The sequence below is a fragment of the Euprymna scolopes genome, chromosome 36 (genome assembly GCF_053919585.1).
Source record: "Euprymna scolopes isolate OS-2025 chromosome 36, ASM5391958v1, whole genome shotgun sequence".
Taxonomy (NCBI): Eukaryota; Metazoa; Mollusca; class Cephalopoda; order Sepiida; family Sepiolidae; genus Euprymna; species Euprymna scolopes.
The window spans coordinates 18,340,766-18,362,948 of NC_136517.1; the positions used below are offsets into that span (position 1 = coordinate 18,340,766).

The window sequence follows — 22,183 nt, forward strand, 5'->3', positions numbered from 1 at the left end:
TTCTGTATGCAGTCAGGAAGAAAAATCCTTCTTGAACAAGACAATTGTCATTTTTTTATTTCACCTACAAATAACCTTATTAGGAGAACTGGAAATCTTTCATAATAAAAACAAACTTCATAGCTAATATTGTATTTTCTACACCATAAGTAGGTTGATATGGTAACTAAAACATTATAACCTGCATTGCTTAAGTTTGTCAGTTTTTATTTTAATAAATATGAAAAGGAAACTTAAATATAGCAATGTATCCACAGAAGGACTCAAATCCTGTCGATGGTGTTAATGATGAATTATGGGAAATGATTTGAGAACTTGCACAAAAGTTAGTGCAACAACAATGGCCATATCTGTGGTTAAGCTTCAAGAAATCTGATTTGAAGTTTTGCATCATCCCACATAATCTCTCCATATTTCACCAACAGATTACCACCTACTAAAAGGATTACGCATTTTAAATCCACAATAAAAGTTTTAATAATAAAGATAAAACGTGTTGTGGAAATGTAAGTAAATGGGGAGTTTGTATCTTAAATCAGACTATTGAGATCAAGCGTTAATAAAAATGAAACTATTGTTAGTTCAACCTTTAGGATTTCAGAATTTTGTTTTGTTTTGGAGAAAGTTTCTAAGAGAAATTTTCATAAAAAAATTGCAATTATGAAAATCATGAAACTGACTAATTTCAGACTTGTAATTTTTTTTTGATCTCAATGTACGTTTCAGTGAGAGTTGTTTATGAAAAGAGACAGGGAGAGAAATTACATGATAATATTTTATAATAAAGTAATAAATAATACTAATACTTGATAATTATTAGTAATAATAATAATAATTATTATTTTATAATAAATAAAGTAATAAATAATAATAATTATTAATAACAACAACAAAAAAGTTTATAAACAATCATAAAACAGAGGTTACTGATCCCTGAGGAAATTGCATATTATCCTTTCTTTTCCTAAGAAGGAAACTGGTTCATCTCTTTCTCGTAGTAGGATTCAAGAAGGCAGTGATGGTAATGGATGGCTGTGAATCAAAGAGAGAGAGAGAGGGGGGGGAGAAAAGGAGTAGAGAGAGGGGGGTACACACGATCAGCCAAAATTGGGGAATTTGCTGTGAACAGTCTTGCATAGACTTTGCAGGATTGACAACTTCGGCCATGAATGCTGTCATAACAGAAAAGAAAAAGAAAAATCGAAATTAATAATTTTGATCAAGAAATTATGCAAAAATAATGACATTTAACTATACAAACGAATTCTGAATTTTAGTATAATTTAAACAGTGAATACATTTTATTATTTGTAACAGTCTTTTTGTTATTTCACTTGTACAGTTTATTAGATTTTGGGGTCTTTACTCATTCAGACATAACATATGGGCTGTTATCTAAATGTCTACATGTACTGGCCTGTTGTACTATTTTCCACTTGTTTATTGGCAAATGTCTACTTTCTTTGAGCTCCCAGTAATGGGTTGCTAGTGCCGGTTTTATTATATATATATATATTAGTGTTGGGACGATTCCTAATTTTTATACGATTCCGATTCCAGGAAAATATTGATTAACGATTCCGATACCAAGTATGATTCCGATTCCTAGAGAATTATTGTTTTGAAATATACCAGGTAGTTTTATACTTATGGTCGGTAGTTCCCAAATATGTTCCCTAACTTTGGAAGAGATATTTTATGTCTACACCGTCGTGTTTTGGTTTAAATAAAATTATTATATAGTAAAACTAAACGGAAAACTTAGCAGAATTTATTTTAGAGAAAATTTATTTTACTTAATTGGAATACAGAAAAAAAAACTCAAAGAAAATAGAATTTATCCTTCAGAGAAAAAACAAATAAAATAGAATTTATATAACAGAACAAAAACAAGAAAATTAGAGAATAAATACACACGATTCATTATTTTGGTCCTCATAATTAACAGATTTAATGAATTAAATAAAAAAAATATAGCGGAAGAGAAAGAAAATATATACTAATTCAATATAAAAAAGATAAATATTCAATTTAATAATTTATAAATGAACGTGCGTAATGAAAAAAAAACAATATACCATGTGACATGGCGCCGTAGATACAAAATAACTTTTCCAAAGTTAACGACCATATATGAGAAATACCATTAATCGAAAGTTTTTGTGTTTTATACCAAAAAGGTAGGTATAGCAAAAAGTTACAATTAAAGGAATTTCAAAAACGATTTTTTGTTTGGCTATTGATAGTTGTATTTGTGACGGCAGTTCTTCAGACCTCCATAATTCACAAGGAGTAGTTAACATCTATTATTTTTTCTTACTTTTTCATTGCTTTTACACATTGTTTCTAACGTGAAGAATAAGTTTAGCCAAACTAATTTTGAAATAGGGTATATCAAAGGAACACATATAAAAATGATACCACTATAAAAAACAAATGAAATGCTAGATAAAATTGAGCAAACATAATTACCAAAATTACAGAAAAAGATTTAAGAAAAAAAAAAAAAAAATGGTGAAGTTTGTTGAGTGAAATGAATTATTGAAAGAAAATTAATTGAACTAATAGAAATGTTAAATAAAAAAATGTCACATTTCAATGTTTTTTTAATAATTAAATTCTCAGGGTTGTCGAAATTAAAAATTAAGTGATTTTTTTATTAGATTTCTTTCGAAGCTTGTTACCTTGAAAAATACATTTAAAACCCTGTTTTTTTTAAATAAATTGAAAAATAAACGCAATTAAAAAAATTTAATTGATAATTGAAACTTTAAAAACATATTAAACATTGAAAAATTACATATTTCACAAATTAACGTCCAATAAAGTAGATCCAGTCTTCATACAAGAATTCGGTTATAATAAATATATCTTTCCCAAACTTAAAAATTAAATCTTTTTTTTTTTTTTTTGGAGAGAGAGAGTGCTTTAAAATCGCCGGGGAGTGCCGCCTAAAATTTTAAAGAAGTAAATTTTAGGAGTTTAGTGCCTTTCAAAGACGGTTATCATAATTTATTATCATCATTTAATTTCGTTTCCCCCCCCCCCCACACCTTTCCACGTGGTTCAGTAGTTAACCAGTGCTCCTGTTGCTGTCAGTCAGTTATCTTTACCTAAGTTTTAATTTCTAGTTAAAAGAATTTTTCCTGAATAGAATCAGCATTTTTAAAAATTATTTTTTTAGTTGTATATATTGTATTTACTCTTTGAAGTTAAGGAGGGTTAGAAAAATTGGTGACACCTAGATGGTGACGTAGGCAAAAAAAAAAAAAGAAAAAAAAAAAGACACTGCGATTTCGACCCTCACTAATAAAACTGCTCTGAGTGACTAGTTGGTAATTTTTTCTTCCTTTTCTTTTTATTTTGCTCCTCCAATTTATTTGGATGCTTCATAGTTAAATTCTGTCGCCTCTTGGATCTTCCGATCACTCTGTTGTATCAATTAAGATAAAAATGAAATGTAATAAGTCCCCAGACGTACCTCTTCATCATACAGTATATCGATACACTAAGGCTGACTGGGATAGCTTCAGTACATTTATATCTGATCTACCTCTGCATTCCATGTTTAAAAAGGATGTGTCCTCTATAGTATTAGACCTAACTGAATGGTTAATTGTAGGTATTGACCATTTCATACCCTCTAAAAAGTTTCAGCAAAAACCTAACAGCCAGCCATGGTTCTCTCCAGAATGTGCTGCTGCCATTGCGCACAGAAATCACTTTTTCCACTGCTTCAAACGTAATAGATGTATGGAAACTAAAGCCGTTTTCAGGACTGCCAGCAACCATTGTAAGAAAGTAATAAGGAACGCAAGAGAGTTGTATGCTCAATCTGTTAAGTCCAAAGTAGCTGAGCAGCGGCTTGGTTCCCACCAGTTTTGGCAAATAGCAAACAGAATACTGAACAGAAGCGTGTGCTCCATCCCAACTATTATCAATGGACCTGAGGTAATCTCGTCAGCATCAGACAAAGCCAAACTCTTTGTCAAGAACTTTGCAGCTAATTCTACCCTTTGCGACCAAGACCGCTAACCCCCAATATTTCCTCCTGTATCAGAAAACACGCTATGTGATATACGTATATCTGTACGTGATGTTGCGAAGCTAATCAAAAACCTTGATTCGAGTAAAGCAACTGGCCCTGATGGTATTCCAATTATAGTACTCAAAAAACTTCAACCTGAACTAGCGCCCATACTTACAAAACTGTTTAAACGTTGTCTTAAGGAGAATAGTTTCCCATCTCCCTGGAAAATCTCATCAGTATGCCCTGTATTTAAGAATTCAGGTGATCGCTCATCCCCCTCTCAGTACAGGCCAATAAGTCTCCTGTGCGTCATGAGTAAGTTGCTAGAATTTGTGTTAAATACAGAAGTAATCAAACATCTCAACAAAAATAACCTTCTTAGTGACACTCAATATGGTTTCCGTTCTGCTAGATCTACAGCAGATGTCCTTACAGTTATATCGCATAGGATTAGCAAATCTCTCGACGGTGGCAATCTTTCTAGGGCAATTGCTCTTGACATATCTAAAGCCTTTGATAGGGTATGGCATAAAGGTTTACTTCATAAGATCGCTAGCTATGGTATAGCTGGAAAAGTCTTCTCAATTATAAAATCATTTCTTTCTGATAGGTTCATAAGATTAGTAGTTGATGGGCAAAAATCAGAAGCTCACAGTATTAATGCCGGTGTCCCTCAGGGATCCATCCTGGGCCCAACTCTTTTCCTGATCTACATTAATGATCTTCCAAATCATATCCTTACATCATTTGTAGGCATTTATGCTGACGACACTACCATTTATGGTACCAAATCTAAGACAGTAAACGACCAAGTTCTCTCCAATTCTCTCTCCTCTGATCTTAAGCACGTAGTACAATGGGGAAAGGAGTGGCTGGTTACTTTTAATGCATCTAAAACCAAGCTTCTCTCTTTACATCATCAACATTCTAATCCACATTTGTCATCAATTGAAATGAATGGCTCTCGTCTTCAGGAGGCCTCAAGTTTTGACAAGCTTCTGGGCTTGACCATTACTCCTGATCTTAAATGGAACACGTATATCAAATCTGTTGCCAAGGCCGCTGGAAAAATGGTGGGATCTTTCTATCGATCCAGTAGATATCTCACTGCTGATGCTATTCTCTATCTATATAAGAGCCAGGTACGTCTAAGGATGGAATACTGTTGCCACATCTGGGCAGGAGCTGCTAGAAAGGACTTGTCCTGCCTTGATAGAGTTCAAAATAGACTTCGTAGCCTCGTAGGAAATGTCCTTTTTTCCTCCTTGCAACCTCTATCTCACAGAAGAGATGTTGCGAGTTTGTCTCTGATGTATCGTTATTTTCATGGAAAGTGTTCAACTGAGCTTCAATCTATGGTCCCCCCTCGCCAAACTTTCACAAGAAACACTCGTCTAGCTGTAAACACTATCAATAATTTCCCCCACTCTTTATCTGTGCCTAAACCTAAACGTAGATTCCATGAACAAAGCTTCTTTCTTAGAACTGCACGCCTGTGGAATTGTCTTCCGTTTTCCTGCTTTCCGGCTGACTACAATATGGTTGTGTTCAAGTCTAAAGTAAATAAGTTCTTGATGAGCCGTTCCATATAAGTTATTAAATTTACCAAATTTTCATTACTAATGATTACTATATTGACCAATTTCTACTGTACACTCTTTAACCCTTATCCTTGAGTGGCCTCTGGGCCTTGATAATGCGGTGATGCCTTTGTAAAAAAAAAAAAAAAAAAAAAAACATGTTGGTTGTGGTCATGTTAGATGGTTTTATTCCTCGCGATATTTTAATTTGACAGACTTTGCAAATGGCTTTCAACTCATCATCTTCATCAACTTCAAAAAGTTTCCATTATCAATGGACCAGAGGTCATCTCGTCAGCCATTATCAATGGACCAGAGGTCATCTCGTCAGCGTCAGACAGGGCCAAACTATTTGCAAAGAACTTTGCCGCTAATTCTACCCTATGCGACGAAGGCCATCAACTCCCCATATTTCCTCCTACAACACAGAACAAGCTAGGTAACATACAAATATCCGTGCATGAGGTCGCCAAGCTAATAAAAAACCTAGATTTCAGTAAAGCAACTGGCCCTGATGGCATCCCAATTATAGTGTTAAAAAAGCTTCAACCAGAACTTGCTCCCATACTTACGAAACTATTTAAGCGCTGCCTTAAGGAGAAGTGCTTTCCGACCCCCTGGAAGACCTCATCAGTTTGCCCTGTATAAGAATTCAGGTGATAAGTCCTCTTCCTCTCAGTACAGACCAATAAGTCTCCTGTGTGTTATGAGCAAGTTGCTGGAATCCATATTAAATAGAGAAATAGTCAACCACCTCAGCAGGAATAACCTTCTTAATGACACACACTATGGTTTCCGCTCTGCAAGATCTACCGCAGATGTGCTGACGGTTATATCCCACAGGATTAGTGAATCTCTTGACAAAGGCTTCCTTTCTAGGGCAATTGCTCTTGACATATCAAAGGCCTTCGACAAGGTATGGCATAAGGGTCTACTTCACAAGATTTCCAGCTACGGTATAACTGGAAATGTTTTCTCAATCATTAAATCATTTCTCTCCGATAGGCTCATAAGAGTAGTGGTAGATGGACAAAAATCGGAGGCCTGCAATATAAATGCTGGAGTCCCTCAGGGGTCAATCCTGGGCCCAACTCTCTTCCTGATCTACATCAATGACCTCCCTAAACACATACTTAAATCATTCGTTGACATCTATGCTTATGACACGACCATCTACGGCAACACATCAAAGGCTGTAAATGACAAAGTTCTCTCGGATTCTCTCTCCTCTGATCTCGAGCGCGTGGTTCAGTGGGGGAAGATGTGGCTGGTTACCTTTAATGCATCCAAAACCAAACTCCTATCCTTACATCATCAACGCTCTGATCCCCAGCTGGCATCAATTGTGATGGATGGCTCTCGTCTGGGTGAGGCCCCGTGTTTTGACAAGCTTCTGGGTTTGACCTTTACTCCTGATCTGAAATGGAACACGTACATCAAGTCTGTTGCCAAGGTCGCTGGAAAGATGGTGGGATCCTTCTACCGCTCCAGAAGATATCTCACTACTGATGCAATTCTCTATTTATATAAAAGCCAAGTACGTCCAAGGATGGAATACTGTTGCCATATCTGGGCAGGAGCGGCCAAAAACAGCCTATCATGCCTTGACAGAGTACAAAATAGACTTTGTGGTTTAGTGGGGGATGCTCTTTTCTCTACCCTGCAACCTCTCTCCCACAGAAGAGACGTTGCGAGCCTATCCTTGTTTTATCATTATTTTCATGGCAGGTGCTCGTCTGAACTCCAATCCCTGGTCCCCCCTCGCCAATCTTTCACGAAAAACACCCTTCTAGCTGAATCCACTGTGAAAAATTTCCCCCACTCTATATCTGTGCCTAAATAAAAACGCGGATTCCATGAACAAAGCTTCTTTCTTAGAACTGCACGCCTGTGGAACTCTGCTCCGTCTGCCTGTTTCCCTCCGGACTACAACTTGGATGTCTTCAAGTCCAATGTTAACAAATTCCTAATGAACCGCCCTTTTAAGTAAACACTTCATCAAATCTCCACACTAATGTAATGTACTTGCAATAACCCTTATCCCTGAGTGGCTTCCGGGCCTTGATAAGTGGTGATCACTGTGTAAAAAAAAAAAAAAAAAAAAAAAAAATCCGCTAAAAAAGACAAAAAGAAAAAAATATAAAGGGATGGGGCGGTAAATTGTACCAACCGGTAGTTAACAAAAAAAACTTATAGAATTTAATTTTTGAAACCAATGTATAAAAGTTTACATAATGAAATGCAAATATGCATTTTCTTTTGAATTTTTTTTTTGGTTGACTGTGTTCAATTCACACATGGTTGATGCGGTTCAATATTGCTAAACTATAAGTCTTAAGTAAAATTCTATTTATAAATACTTTTTAAAATGAAATTATTTAATTAATCGTAAATATTATTTAGACAAAAATTAATTGATTACAAAACCTTTTAAAAATATATATATTAATTTCTTTTTCGTTCGGCAAAAAACTGCGCAAAACACTTTTAATTTTCAATTTAAAATTCTAGAAAAAAGATTATATTATTCTGCTTTTAATATAATCAAATTCAGGGTTTTATCTTTCTGGAGAAAATAAAATGGATTTTATTTCAATGAAATTAAAAAAAAAACTTGACTGAATTGAATTAATTACCCTTGAATTAACGAAGGGGTTATTTAATAACTTTAGGTTTGGAAGAGATAGGTATGGGGTCGATTTTTTTGAAACTTCCAAAGAAGCCGACTACTGTCAAAACTTTGCGAAATAATACGTGATCAATTTCATTTTAGAGATATTTCTTTCAAAAGCCTTCTTTTAAAAAAAGAAAAAAAAGTACATTGTTCTATTAAACCGTTTACTGTTTAAATAATTTGACTTTGCTCGTTTTATTTTAAGAAAATATAAGTTGAAAAAGCATTTTCATTCAGTATTAGAAGATTTGTCAGTAAAAAAAAAACAATCGCCAAAAAGATAAGCGTTTTTTTTATTTTTACTCGCAATGTAGAGCCCTGCATACTTCTTTTCAAGTTAACTCTTTTGTAGTTTTGATTACAATAGATCTGAATGAATGAACCTTGTAAGGGAGGGGCACTAAGCATTGCCCTGTTAATAATGAATTTCTTTGGTTTCTTTTTATAACATGCTACATTTCTCTCTTGCGGTTAGAAATATCAGGAAATTTTTTTCTTTTTTTCAATATCAGACTAAAAGAATCGTAATGAAGGAATCGGAAAATTAAGGTATTTTTTAACGATGCGATTCCGATACCTCCCAAAATACACGATTCTTACGATTAACGATTCTGATTAATCGTCCTACCACTAATATATATATATATATATATATATATATATATATATATATATATATATATACTAGCTGTACCCGGCCACGCATTGCTGTGGCTCAGTTTGTTAAAATGGAACACATGTGAAAGTAGAGAAAAGTTTGATTCTTTTTTTCAAGAGAATGTACAAATTATTTTTTTTAACAGATGTTAAGAAAATGAACAGAAAAATACTTCTATCATTAATTATGCAAAAAAATAAATAAAATGTTGATTTAGTGTTTCAATATGCTTATAAATTACGATAAAACTTGCTGAGTATGCACTGTTTTACGGTTGTTGTAAAAATGGAACGGAAACTTAAATTTCGCTTCATTTTAATTTCTTAATTTTTTAATTGTGACCCCCCCAAACGAATATTATCAAAACAGTAACATTCAACAATTGTACTTTATGTATATAAAACAAAATATTTATTAAAAAAAAAAATTTTTTTTTTAAAAGTTAATAACGAAAGGGAAATAATTCCATTTTTAAACGAAAAAGTCAGTTTACCTAACTTACTGTATTAATGCTATTTTTTTAAGCAAGAAAAAACAAAAGGTAAATATCCAGATACACTACTACAGAACACCGACCACTCTAATTTGTTTTTTTTTATAGGTAATTGAGGTCACTGACAACGAATCTGATAGTCAAACTTGGGGCAAATTTACCGTTTGCATGGTATTTAACCCTGAACTCACAAACTTCTTTCCACCATTTTGCAGCTTCCATTTATGCTATGCGCATGCACGCTGTAGCATAAACGACGGCTTCACCAAGCAAACTACGTTGGGGGGGAGGGGATTTTTTTTTCCAGGACATAGAATTTTCTAATTTTCAAAAATACATTATAGCGCTTTTTGGGTGGAAAATTTAAAATTAGCTAAAAAAGAAATAAAATAAGAAAAGGAAAGCACACCAAGTTGGAGTTGGGGGGTAATTTATCTGGGTTTTTTTTTACCTGGAACATCGAATTTTCAAATTTTGCGTAAGGAACACACCGACATTTACCAATTAGAACACCATTTAACATTTTCCGAAGATTTTACTTTGTACATTGGGGGGGGGGGATTTGATGTTGGCGCGCGCGCCCCAACATCACATCCCCCCAAACAAATTAGAGTGGTCGGTGTTCTGTAGTAGCGTATCTGGATATTTACCAAAATAAAATATTTAGGTTTGGCTAAATTCCTAAACTCATTTCACCCTAAATAATTTAGGTGACTGAAATAGGAATCTAATTGAATGTTTAATTTCCTGAATAGTATGTGAGAATTCATTTTTCTTCGAGTTATATCGAATACATTAATACGGACTTTAGGGGCTTTTTTCGTAATGTTACTGTAAAAATTATTTTTATTGTTACAAATTACGATGCTTTAAAAAAAGCAAAAATAAATTCTTGCATTTTTTATTTACTACTGAAAACCATAACTTTAGTAAAGGTATTTTTGTTTAAACAAAATAAAACATTTTCACTAAGAGTTAAGTAAAAATAATTAGTTCATTATATTCTGCGATCATTATTTGAAAAATACTGCAATTTTCATTAAAATTCGTTAATTTCCTGATTTTTGGTGAATTTTTAAGTAAAGGGAGGAGTCAAAATGTGTATACACTTTGAGCGTCGGCATTCATTTTGCGACCACGTGTGGTTAATTTAAATTAAAGTTCAATCACATGGTTACATTATCAATAATCATGTAATTAAACCCATTGAAAATTTACCGATATTGTAAACACATTCTGTTTACATTAAGCCTGTAGTGTTTTTTAGTGATGCAATGTTGTCAACTGAGATTTAAAAAAAACCCCGCGAGATCAGTAGAAAGAAATGTCCAGAAAATCGCTAGATTTTTAACTTATCGTCTGAAATTTTCAAAAATTGCTAATTCCCCCCCCCAAAAAAAAACTCCATAATGTTCCGTGCTTTCTCACTATGGGTTTGTATTACTGTACACATAGATTCGAAAAAGTTGTCAAAAAACAAATATATAACAAATAAATGTTATCAAAGACAAGATAAGTTACTTTTCTACCTAACTGGATATATTTTTTGTGTTTTTATTCAGTGTAACATGTTTATTCAGCTCGAAAAACATGCCGTATTTACCGATGTATTGGAACATTCAAGATGGAGTCTGATTCTCTCTTTAACACGGTAAGTTTGGGAAAAGATGTTATAAATAAAAAACCGGATAAAATACTGTTAAAAACTCGCTCAATACATGTTACTGTGACATAGGTTGACATATATTCGGCGGGTTTTTAATAGTATTTTGTATAGTTTTTTATTCATAACACCTTTTTCCAAACTTACGGTGTTAAAGAGGGTGTGAGACGCCATCTTGAATTTTCCAATACAACGGTAAACACTGTATGTTTTTTGAGCTGAATAAATATGTTACATTGAATAAAAACACGAAAAATATATCCAGTTTGGCGCCTTTGATAACGTTTATTTGTTATATATTTGTTTTTTGACAACTTTTTCGAATCTATGTGTACAGTAATACAAACCCGTTTTTTTTTTTTTTTTTGCTGTTGTTTCTTGCTTTTTACACCTTTAGATCGTATTTTAAACTAAACTTCGGAGATTCTAAACTTCGGAGGTTGGAATGCCCCCCCCCCCCCACCTAAAATGTACTTGGAAAAATCGATTTTACAGTGAGATTTAAGAATGGTTAATCGAAAAAAAGGTGAAAAACAAAACAAATAATCAATAAATAATTGTTACCAAAGGCAATAAATGCTACTTTTTTTTACTTACATGAATGAGTTTATTTTATGTTTTAAAGTATTTTCAAGTGCTTTTCTTTATTTTTGAATAATCTAATGCAGGTGTGTGGGTGCCAAATAGCTCCAGATTTTCTAGAATTTCCCGCTAGATTGTAAACGAAATCTCCAGATCTAGCAGGAAAACCGCTAAATTGTAACACTGGTCATGTGACAGGAAGCGGTAATAAATAATTGTCCCTAAATAAAAAAAAAATGGCCTCTTGGTACAAAGAAATCCACCTATTTATCATAGAAAAATTAAGTATAATGTTATAATTAAAAAGAAATATATAAAAACACACATGGATATAGTAAACATATTATACCAAAACGTGGAAGCCATCCGTCCATTGGTTTTTTAGACAATTAATTCTGAACGAACCAACAGTTACATTTTTATATAAATATAGATATATATCATAGGTTTACTACAATTTTGTAAATAGTTTTTATGCTGGTATTTGGCATACATGAGGCATACACACTCTGGCCCACAAAAAGATGCCTGAGGAACCCTGTCGGAATTCCCTGAGGAGACTAACAATAAACTACTCCCTTATCAAACATTGGAGGTAAAACATGAGGCTGGATCTCCTAGAACAGCATAGAACAATACCTCTGCTGGACAGTTGCAAGGTCACCGATTCAAAAATATACCAGACCATCAGACTGATTGTCAAGGACATATCCTCGACTGGTATGAACCCTAACCCAACTGAGCTTGACTCCTAGTTTAAATAGTTTGTGCTAGCTTTTGTTAAAATGATCCTTTTATTTTTTTTACTTGACAACAATTTATTCAAATAAAAACTGATTACGTAAATTTTTTTATCAAGTGTTAGATACTGAGCAGGTAGATCTACAAGTATATAATTGAGTTAATTGAGAATAACAAGAAATGAAAAAGCACTGAGAGATCAGCCAAGATGAGGATTCAGAGTTGAAAATCACTTAGGCATTGGTAATGTATAAGGCTAGGACAACAGATTATTCTTTTCATTGTTTTTACTCTCGAGTATATACCCGACACAGTTAAGCACACTTAATCAACTGAAAACCACATCAGTCTACATAAAAACATAAGATATCAATGGATATATACCTGAGAGTCAAAACAAGGAAAAGAATATGCTGTTGTCCTAGCCCTAGTAATGTATTAGAAACAGATATGATGTCACATGGCTCAAAGAGCGAGTGAGTGAGTGTTTTTGTTTGATGGCATTTCAACCTTTTGAGGGTCATTTAATGCCAAGAAAAGTTTTGTTGATATAAAAAAAGTTTCAATTTCTTGAAAAGTTGGTCTTCAAAAGTAAAATGTTACTTATTTAGTTTACACGAGTTTAAATAAATTTCTTTCTTTTAAGTACTTTACAATTTGTTGAGGCTCCACTTCTCAGAACACTTTTACAATGCTTGCTGTTCCAAAATTTCTTTTTTTTTTTTTTTTTTTTACAAGGTGGTCACCACTTATCAAGACCCGGAAGCCACTCAAGGATAAGGGTTATTGTAAGTACAGTATGTTAGTGTGGATATTTAAAGTGTCTACTTAAGGGGGCGGTTCATCAGCAATTTGTTTATGTTGGACTTGAAGACATCCAAGTTGTAGTAAGGAGGGAAGCAGGCAGACGGAACAGAGTTCCACAGGTGTGCAGTTCTAAGAAAGAAACTTTGTTCATGGAATCTACGTTTTGATTTAGGCATAGATAAAGAGTGGGGAAAGTTTTTGACAGTAGATTCAGCTGGACGGGTGTTTTTTGTAAAAGATTGGCGAGGGGGACCAGAGATTGGAGTTCAGACGAGCACCTGTCATGAAAATAACGATAAAACAAAGATAGGCTTGCAACGTCTCTTCTGTGGGAGAGAGGTTGCAGGGAAGAGAAAAGGGCATCCCCCACTAAGCCACGAAGTTTATTTTGTACTCTGTCAAGGCAGGATAGGCTGTTTTTAGCAGCTCCTGCCCAGATATGGTAGCAGTATTCCATCCTTGGACGTACTTGGCTTTTATATAGATAGAGAATTGCATTAGTAGTGAGATATCTTCTGGAGCAGTAGAAGGATCCCACCATCTTTCCAGCGACCTTGGCAACAGATTTGATGTACGTGTTCCATTTCAGATCAGGAGTAAAGGTCAAACCCAGAAGCTTATCAAAACATGGGGCTTCTCCTAGACGAGAGCCATTCATTTCAATTGATGCCAGATGGGGATCAGAGCGTTGATGATGTAAAGATAGGAGTTTGGTTTTAGATGCATTAAAAGGTAACAAGCCATGTCTTCCCCCACTGGACCACTCATTCGAGATCAGAGAGAGCTTTGTCATTTACATCCTTTGATGTGTTGCTGTAGATGGTCGTGTCATCAGCATAGATGTCAACGAATGATTTAAGTATGTGTTTAGGGAGATCATTCATGTAGATCAGGAAGAGAGTTGGGCCCAGAATGGACCCTTGAGGGACTCCAGCATTAATACTGCAGGCCTCTGATTTTTGTCCATCAACCACTACTCTTATGAGCCTATCAGAGAGAAATGATTTAATGATAGAGAGAATATTTCCAGTTATACCGTAGCTGGAGATCTTGTGAAGTAGGCCTTTATGCCACACCTTGTCGAAGGCCTTTGATATGTCAAGAGCAATTACCCTGGAAAAGAAGCCTTTGTCAAGAGATTCACTAATCCTATGAGATATAACCGTTAGCACATCTGCGGTAGATCTTGCAGAACGGAAACCATATTGCGTGTCACTAAGAAGGTTATTTCTGCTGAGGTGGTTGACTATTTCTCTATTTAATATGGATTCCAGCAACTTATTCATGACACACAGACAAATTTCAAACGGAACATAATTTTGGATAATTTTTTGTTAAAATACATCCAGCAAATCTACTGTATAATTTTTTGGAATTTATAATTTTGATATGGCATGTAAGTACGTAATCATGTTTTCACCTGAAATGTGTTAGTTTAAAAGATCTCCAATCTATAGAAGCACCTAAATTGTTTTATTATTTTTGCAAATGAAAAAGCAAAAAAAAAAAAACTTACAGTGAAGAGAGGGAGAATTCCAGTTAGTTTCTCCTTTTTCTGTAGAAGAAGAGCGAGGTAAAAGATGAATTGATGCTGCAAACGTAAAAGAAAGGACAAAAATTAAGAAGCATAAAAAAAGGGGGGGGGGACAATGAATGGAGTGGATGCATGGTTGATGATATTATTTTAACGGATACAAATGCTTTTGCATCTTTCTGGTAACAATGGATAATATGTATTATTTGGACCCGTGTTGTAGTGGATAGAAAACTTGGTGAAACTCAGTTGTAAGTTACTCTCTTCTGGAACTTAAAGGTTTAATTCTCAGTACAAATGACATCCAAAATTCAATTGTGAATTATTTGGGACTTCTACCCAGTCATGGCTGATGAAATGAGAGCTTGCTATACTTGTGGATTAAATAAAGAGTTCTGTTATAGCCCAGAGTTCAGCAGAAAGCGTCTCCAGAATTCAGCAGAACGTGTCTCCAGAGTTTGGCAGAATAGACCGGAAGAAGGTTGGAGGTTACATCGCCAAATCGTTGCGCAAATAACGCTCAAAATGAGAAAAGAATAATACAAATAATACGGAGAAAAATGGCGTTTTAAATATATACAAGATGTACCCGGCATTGCCCGGTATTAAATGTAACATTACATTCCTTTAAAAGAATTACATAAAAAAACGAGAAAGAAACAGACATGTGCATGTGAATATTATGTTTTTTTTCTAAACAGTTTACTTCTTGTAAAAAAAAAAAAAAAAAGTAAATAAATAAAAAAAAAATACTCGAGCTGAGATCGAAACCAAAACCTAAAGACAGTGAGTCAAGCATGATAACCATTAAACCAACTGAACACGATCTCAAAGCTTATTCTTATCATAATGTGAAAAATTAGCACATGCAGTCATGAGACAGCGAACAAAAAAAAAAAAAAAAAAAATTTGACAGCCTCCATGTAACAATTTTTCAATCTTGACCCCTTAGTAGCCTTTTTTCTGGATGAAAACTGATTAAAAAATTTTCCACATGTCTGAATACTCTATATACCAAATTTTAAGCCTGTAGATCGAAAATTTGTTGAGTATATAGGTTGAGAAGTGTCCTCCGACACATACACACACACATTCTCACTTTTATAGATATATAGATATACTAGCATGGTTATCCGGCGTTGCCTGGGTTGACATGAAGTTCCGTTTGAAACACGCTTGCTATACTAATCATTTTCATCATGGGTAACGTGGATACCCCCACAACAATTTCAAAAATAAAAGAACGGATAAAAACATGTAAATGTAATCGCCCCCAAAAAGAAGCATCTGATACCCTCTCCACCAGATATTTCGGCAGAAGGGATCACTCTCCTAAGAAAACTCACGATTTTGTGAACCTAAAAAAATAACGTTTATAAACATTAATGCGCGTGTTTATTTTTTTATTTTGGTAAAAATGTGTAGTTTAGCGGCATAAATTATTTGCCAGACAAAAAAATATAAAAACTATTTTTATATAAAACACATTGTTAGACCCAAAGCCTGAAATAAAACCAGAAAAAAAATTTCGTTTTTATTATTTTTTTTATCATTTATATTTATTATTCGAGGCCGCTATATTGCTTTTAAAATTTGGCCTTTCTAAGGTTTGGCAGATTGGCTTTTTTAAGCTCTTTCATGAACTATGTTTTTGGCTGCCATATTTTTTTAGTAATGAAAGAGCGTAAAAAAGACCAAATTTAGCCTTAAAAAAGCCAATCTGTCAAACCTAAAAAAGGCCAAATTTTAAATGTGTAAGGCGTGCACATTTAGTCTAATAAAAAATTAATAAAAAAACAAAAATGAAATTTTTTTGTTTTATTTCAGCTTTTGGGTATAATGTTTTATATAAAAATAGTTTTTATAATTTTTTTTGTCTGTCAAATAATTTACGCTGCTAAACTACACATTTACCTTTATTTTTTTGTAAGGACACTTTTTACTGGCTTTTTTTTGTAAATAAAGGAAATTTTCAATTTTCTTTTTTTTTTGGGGGGGGGGGGAGGGCTTTTCGATTTGCTTTTTATTTGTCGGTTTATGTTTCTAATGTAACCCCCCCCCCCAAAAAAAAAAATTGGATTTGTCATATTTTGAGGTTTGTTTTGTTTATTAAATTGTTAGGTGGAAGTAGAGAATGGTCTCATAAAAAATAATTAAATTTATCGTTATTTTATGTTTCCAATGTATCCCCCCCTCCCGAAAAAAAAAACAAAGTGTATTTGTCAGATTTTGCTCTCCCCCTCAGCTGCGAAACTTGAAAAAATGCTAGAGGTGACAGGTCTTGTTGAATGCTTGGTGGCCAAAAAGTGGGTGATCATTTTATGTTAAATTTATATAGAAAAGTGATCCCCCACTCTCACATGTTATTTTATTTTTTCCAAAATTTCTTCTTTCATAATATTTATAAAGGCTATTTAAATGTATTCGGCTGAAAAAAAAAGAAGTAGATCTCCATTTTTTTTTAGGGGTTATGTCGTACAAAGTTACCTTTTTAATTAGAAAATTAAGTTTGTAATCGATGAAATTAGCACGAAAAAAGAAAAAAAAAAGTGTAAATTGTGTAATTTAGGGGGGGGGGGGAAGCAGTAGATCTTCATTTTTTTTTTTTTTTTAGATATTAAACGACGCTGGATTAAATGGCAAAAATTTACCGATTTCTGTATTTCCATTTAAGGAATAAAATAAAACAAACAAATGAAATCTTTTTAGTTTTTTTTATAAGTGTTTTTTTTGTTTTTTGTTTTGAATATTTAAAAAAAAACAATAAAGGACAAACATTTTTCTATCTACACGGAATTATTTTTCCAGCTAGAAACTTAGTGAAATTACCAAATGATATTTGGTGAACGTTTGTTTGTTTGTTTTTGATGCATAGCATCTAGGGGAAAATAACGAAAAAAAGTTAAAAGGTCACTATTGGAAATATTAATACCAAAATAAATTAAATCAAATATATTATCAATATAATTATTGTTTAAAATTTATCAAAGAACAATTTTACATAGAATATTTAAAATAATTCTATCGCTAAAAACATTAAGATATCGCTATTTAGTAAAATCGTTTTTTCTTAATGTCATATGCAAATAAGGGGATCTCCTAATTGTATATTTTTGCAAGTTCATATTATATATAGAAATAAATGAATGATTAAAGTAAGACATGTTTTGTATATATTAATCAACTTGTGAACAAACAGGAATACAAATTTATATATATATATATATATATATATATATATATATATATATGACTAGTGGGGAGGGGGTACCTGGCGTTGCCGGGGTGTTTGGAGGTGTGTGTGGTTTTGGGTAATTCAAAACTCCGGAGGGGGGGGGATTTAAAAAAAAAAGTTTTGGTAGGTGAGTATGAGGATCGAACCCGAACCCTTGAGGCAAAGTTGGAAATTAAAGTGTGAAAAAAAATCATGCAACGTTAACCACTGGGCCACCGCAACATACTAACGGAAACTCGTTTGAATTTAAGTAATAAAAACAAAATTGACACGTGGCCGCATTAAAAGTTAACTCTACTGCTTCTATTTGACCTCATTAATGAGGTCAAATAGAAGAAGTGGACTTAACTTTTGCTGTGGTGCAGCTTTTGGGTTTGTTTACCCAACTTTGACTGGTTTTTTCCCCCAAAATGTTGGGGAGGGGGAAACCAGCTCCCCATTGTCCAGATTGAATAGCAATTGTCTGATATAAGGAGTTTGGCCCCACATTGATCAAAGCTGACTGCTTCTGGACGTTTCCCGGTGCGATTGCCGGGAAGAGTGCCTTAGCTTTGAATTAGTTTCGCTTTTTATACAAAAAAGCTGAACGAACACAAGACGGGCTGAAATAGCAATAATTTTGTAAAAATCGACGTAAATAAATCTAGATACTACACGTGTTCCCAAATTCTAGATATTATTATCTAGGGGGTATATAAACAGTTCTAAGCGATCATAACCCCCCGGGAACGTGTACGAAAAAAGCCTTTGCGAGACATACATGAAATGTTCACACACATTTTGCCTTTTATATATATAGATTAGCGAGGGGTACCCAGCGTTGCCCGGGTATTTGTAGGTGTGTGTTAAAAGAAAAAAAAAAAAAACAGGTGCCCATGAAAAAAAAAGCCTTGACAACGCGCAGTTGGAAAATAGTAAAGTGTGAAAAAAAAAAAAACAGGTGCGCGTTTTTGATTGACATGACGGCGATAGGTATTCAGCAGTTAGCATTTTGTGCGGGACAGTTTTTAATGAGGTCAATAAATCGGTTTGTTTGTTTTTAAAAACCCGCTCCCTCGTCTCGAAAGCTACCGTCTGATATGACGAAGTTGACATTCACCAAACGTTACTTAGCTTAGCTCTCTAGAGACCACTGGCTCTGGGCTTGTGATTAGAGTCGAGTTTCGCTTTTTGTTTATACTGAAAACCAAATGTAATGTGTGCCGATGCGGGAAATGTTGAATAATTAACGTTTGAAAGTCAATAAAATTAAATAGACAGGCGAACTCCGTGGTTAAGTGTGAGATATTACAATTTATAGATGATATAAAAAGTTTTAAGAAGTTGTGAAGCGAGTGAGCGCTTCTCTGAAAGAAGCCTCTTGTGGACATCGAGGAAAAGCGTACATACATACATACATACATTTTTGCTTTTATATATATATATAGATAAGCATGAATAAAACCTCATTAGAGCGCCAGTGCCTCGACATGAATTAAGAAAAAATTACTGCTATAGGGAAAGAGTATAAAAATTAGGATTAATTACTTTACTAGAAAGAAAATGAGGGATGATTTAATTTAAACCTTTAAAATGAAATACACCCATTAAAAATGTACAAAGTTATGAAATAACCAATTAAAGAGACCAATTAAAATGCAGATTTTTGTTTTCATAAACATACTTCATTTCTAACTAGCATTGCCCGGGTGTGGTAAGGTGTGTGTGTGTGTGGGTGTGGGGGGGGGGTTAAATCAAAACAATGGAAAATAAATAAGCGAATGTAATAACCCTGTTTAAATATTAACAACAACAAAAAAAACAAACAAAAAAAAACATGATGCAAAATAAAGAAGAAGCGAACGATGTTAAAACTTATTAAAAAAATCGAAAAAAAAAAAAAACAAAACAAAAACAACAGCGAATGTGATGGAAAAATAATTAACGAACGAAAAAAAAAAATGGCATAAATAATCCTGTTTCAATATTAAAACTTTAAAAATCAAAAAAATCTGATATCTCAGCTCAAACGTGCAATCTTATCACTGTGTGAGCGAACTTAGGTAATTTTTTTAATATTTAAACTAATTCAAGAAAGAACTTTTTTGCGCATATGTTTGGCTAAATTGCCATGAAGGAAAAATTTTATGCTACCCGTCCCTGTAGAAAAGTGCCCAGTTGAGGGTGAAGGAATTAATGTTTTTAGCCAATTTTTTGATATTTGTCGTCTGAAAGGTTGAGCTTCAAAATGATACCGATCTCGTGAAACTCCGTCACCTCTGTTGAAAGTTTTTGCGAGACATACAAACATACATTTAAACAGACAGGTGACGTTCATAGTATAGATTTTCGATTCATATGAGTGTATTTTTTTATTATGTGGCATGTTGTCACAACTATGATCTTCTGTTTGTATCAGAGATTAAAATTTTTTAAAGTCTGTGAGAGTTATTATTGAAAGTAGTATTTTCATGGTTTGAAAGCATTGAAATTTTTAAAAAATATGATTTTTTTCAAAAACAATAAACACTTAAATTCTAATTTCAACCTACATAAAATTATGTTGGTTTTGTACTGAAATGAACCAATATTCTAAGAGTTCATGATCATAAAACACTGGGATTTTTACAAAATAAAATTTGTTTTATCATATGATTATTACAAAACGCACCAAAATGTTGTTATCCAGCAAGAAGTACTTACCATATTGACAGCTTCTAAGATGACGATATCTTTGATGTTGGCCATGTCGATGAATTCCGTTGTGCAATATCCCAAGAAAAATCTGGTCTCAATTTGAACCCCCATCGCAGTGAGAAACAGCACAGACTCTGAAAGGAGGAAAATAGATTTCAACAGTGAACATTTGTGAGGTAGCCAGGTTGAACAGCCGTCTCTCGTCAGCCAAGAAAAGAACTTGCAACAAAAAAATCGTTTGTTAGAAAAATATAAAACACTTTCTCACTGTGCATTGCGCGCTTCAGCCTGCAGATGGGGGGGAGGAGCAGGAGGTGAGCAGATTTCAGCAACAGTGCAGCAACGCGACTAGTGGCTCACCATCGATCTTTGACTCTTCTCTGTTGTCTCACTTGTTTATATTGACCTGTTCTCTTACAAGTGTTTAACTCCGGCAGCTATGAGGTCAGTTACTTGACCTATTCACCTCCGGCGATGTCAATTTTGACAGATCTGCACTCATCACCTTTATCCTGCCGACCGCCTGCACGTGTGCGTGTGCACGCACACAATCTCAACACGCAACACATTAAGATTAACAGAAGTTTTGTATTATTTTTTTTCTCCATTTATAAAAAATAAATTACAACATTTTTACGTGGACATGTGTGAAATGATTTAACAGAATAAATAGGTGCTCAAATTTTTTAGATGAGGACTAATTTTTCATATTTGGATTCTTCGGACTACTATTCTTATCTTGAGTGCCAGTTTCACATTTCTATTGATGTAACCTCCGACCTTCTTCAGGTGTATCTTGTTAAACTGAAATCTTTCTATAGCATTTCAGAATCTGCACAGAATTTTGCACAAAAGTCTTTATTTAATCCACGAGGATAGTATGCTTTGTTCTGTCAACCATGACTGGATAGAAGTCCTAAATAATTGTATGAGGATTATACAGATTCCCAGGTTCGACAAAAAGATTCCCTCAAGTTCAAGATACATCAGACGTTGCATTGATCGAAACATTGTAAAAAATGACACTCAAGATGAAAACGGTAGGCTGAAGAATCCAAAAAAAATCTAAAAAATTCAGAAACGTAAAATAGGAATAAAAAGCAACTAAAAAAAAATTTATAGAAAAAAGCAGACACTGAATTTGATTTTCTTTGCCGATTCATAAGTCCGGTGAACAGACTTACGACTTTGGTGATCAGAAGATTTGGCCTTTGGAAGATAACCACTTTCTTTATGGCCATCTGAAATTGGTGGTTTTTAAATGGATAAAACGTACATAGTGCCATTCACCACAAGACCAGCATGTAAGCAGTGGAGTTTTCTTTGAGGCTTTAGACTTGTCATTAGAATGAATGCCACTAACTTAAAATGGTTGATAAGGTAATATGCATTGCTGCTGAACTAACATGTTTTTTCTTAAATTTAACAACCTATTGCATTCTAATGTTAAATTAACCTATGACGCACCCAACCTAAATGGAACAACGTTTTCAATACAATGCTATTCAGA

General features: G+C 33.8%; 1 protein-coding gene across 1 annotated transcript in view; it reads right to left on the reverse strand.

Annotated features, from left to right (window-relative positions):
• Positions 1 to 516: 516 nt before the first annotated feature.
• The window catches only part of LOC145260374 (phosphatidylinositol N-acetylglucosaminyltransferase subunit H-like), a 35,559-nt gene continuing 13,892 nt past the window's right edge, over positions 517 to 22,183 (reverse strand). Inside the window, exons 3-5 of the mRNA XM_080118319.1 lie at positions 20,680 to 20,807; positions 14,745 to 14,819; positions 517 to 1,172 (exon numbers count right to left, since the gene is read on the reverse strand). Coding sequence (XP_079974445.1) covers positions 1,098 to 1,172; positions 14,745 to 14,819; positions 20,680 to 20,807 — 278 coding nt within the window. The 3' untranslated portion in view covers positions 517 to 1,097. The remainder of the gene's footprint in view (positions 1,173 to 14,744; positions 14,820 to 20,679; positions 20,808 to 22,183) is intronic.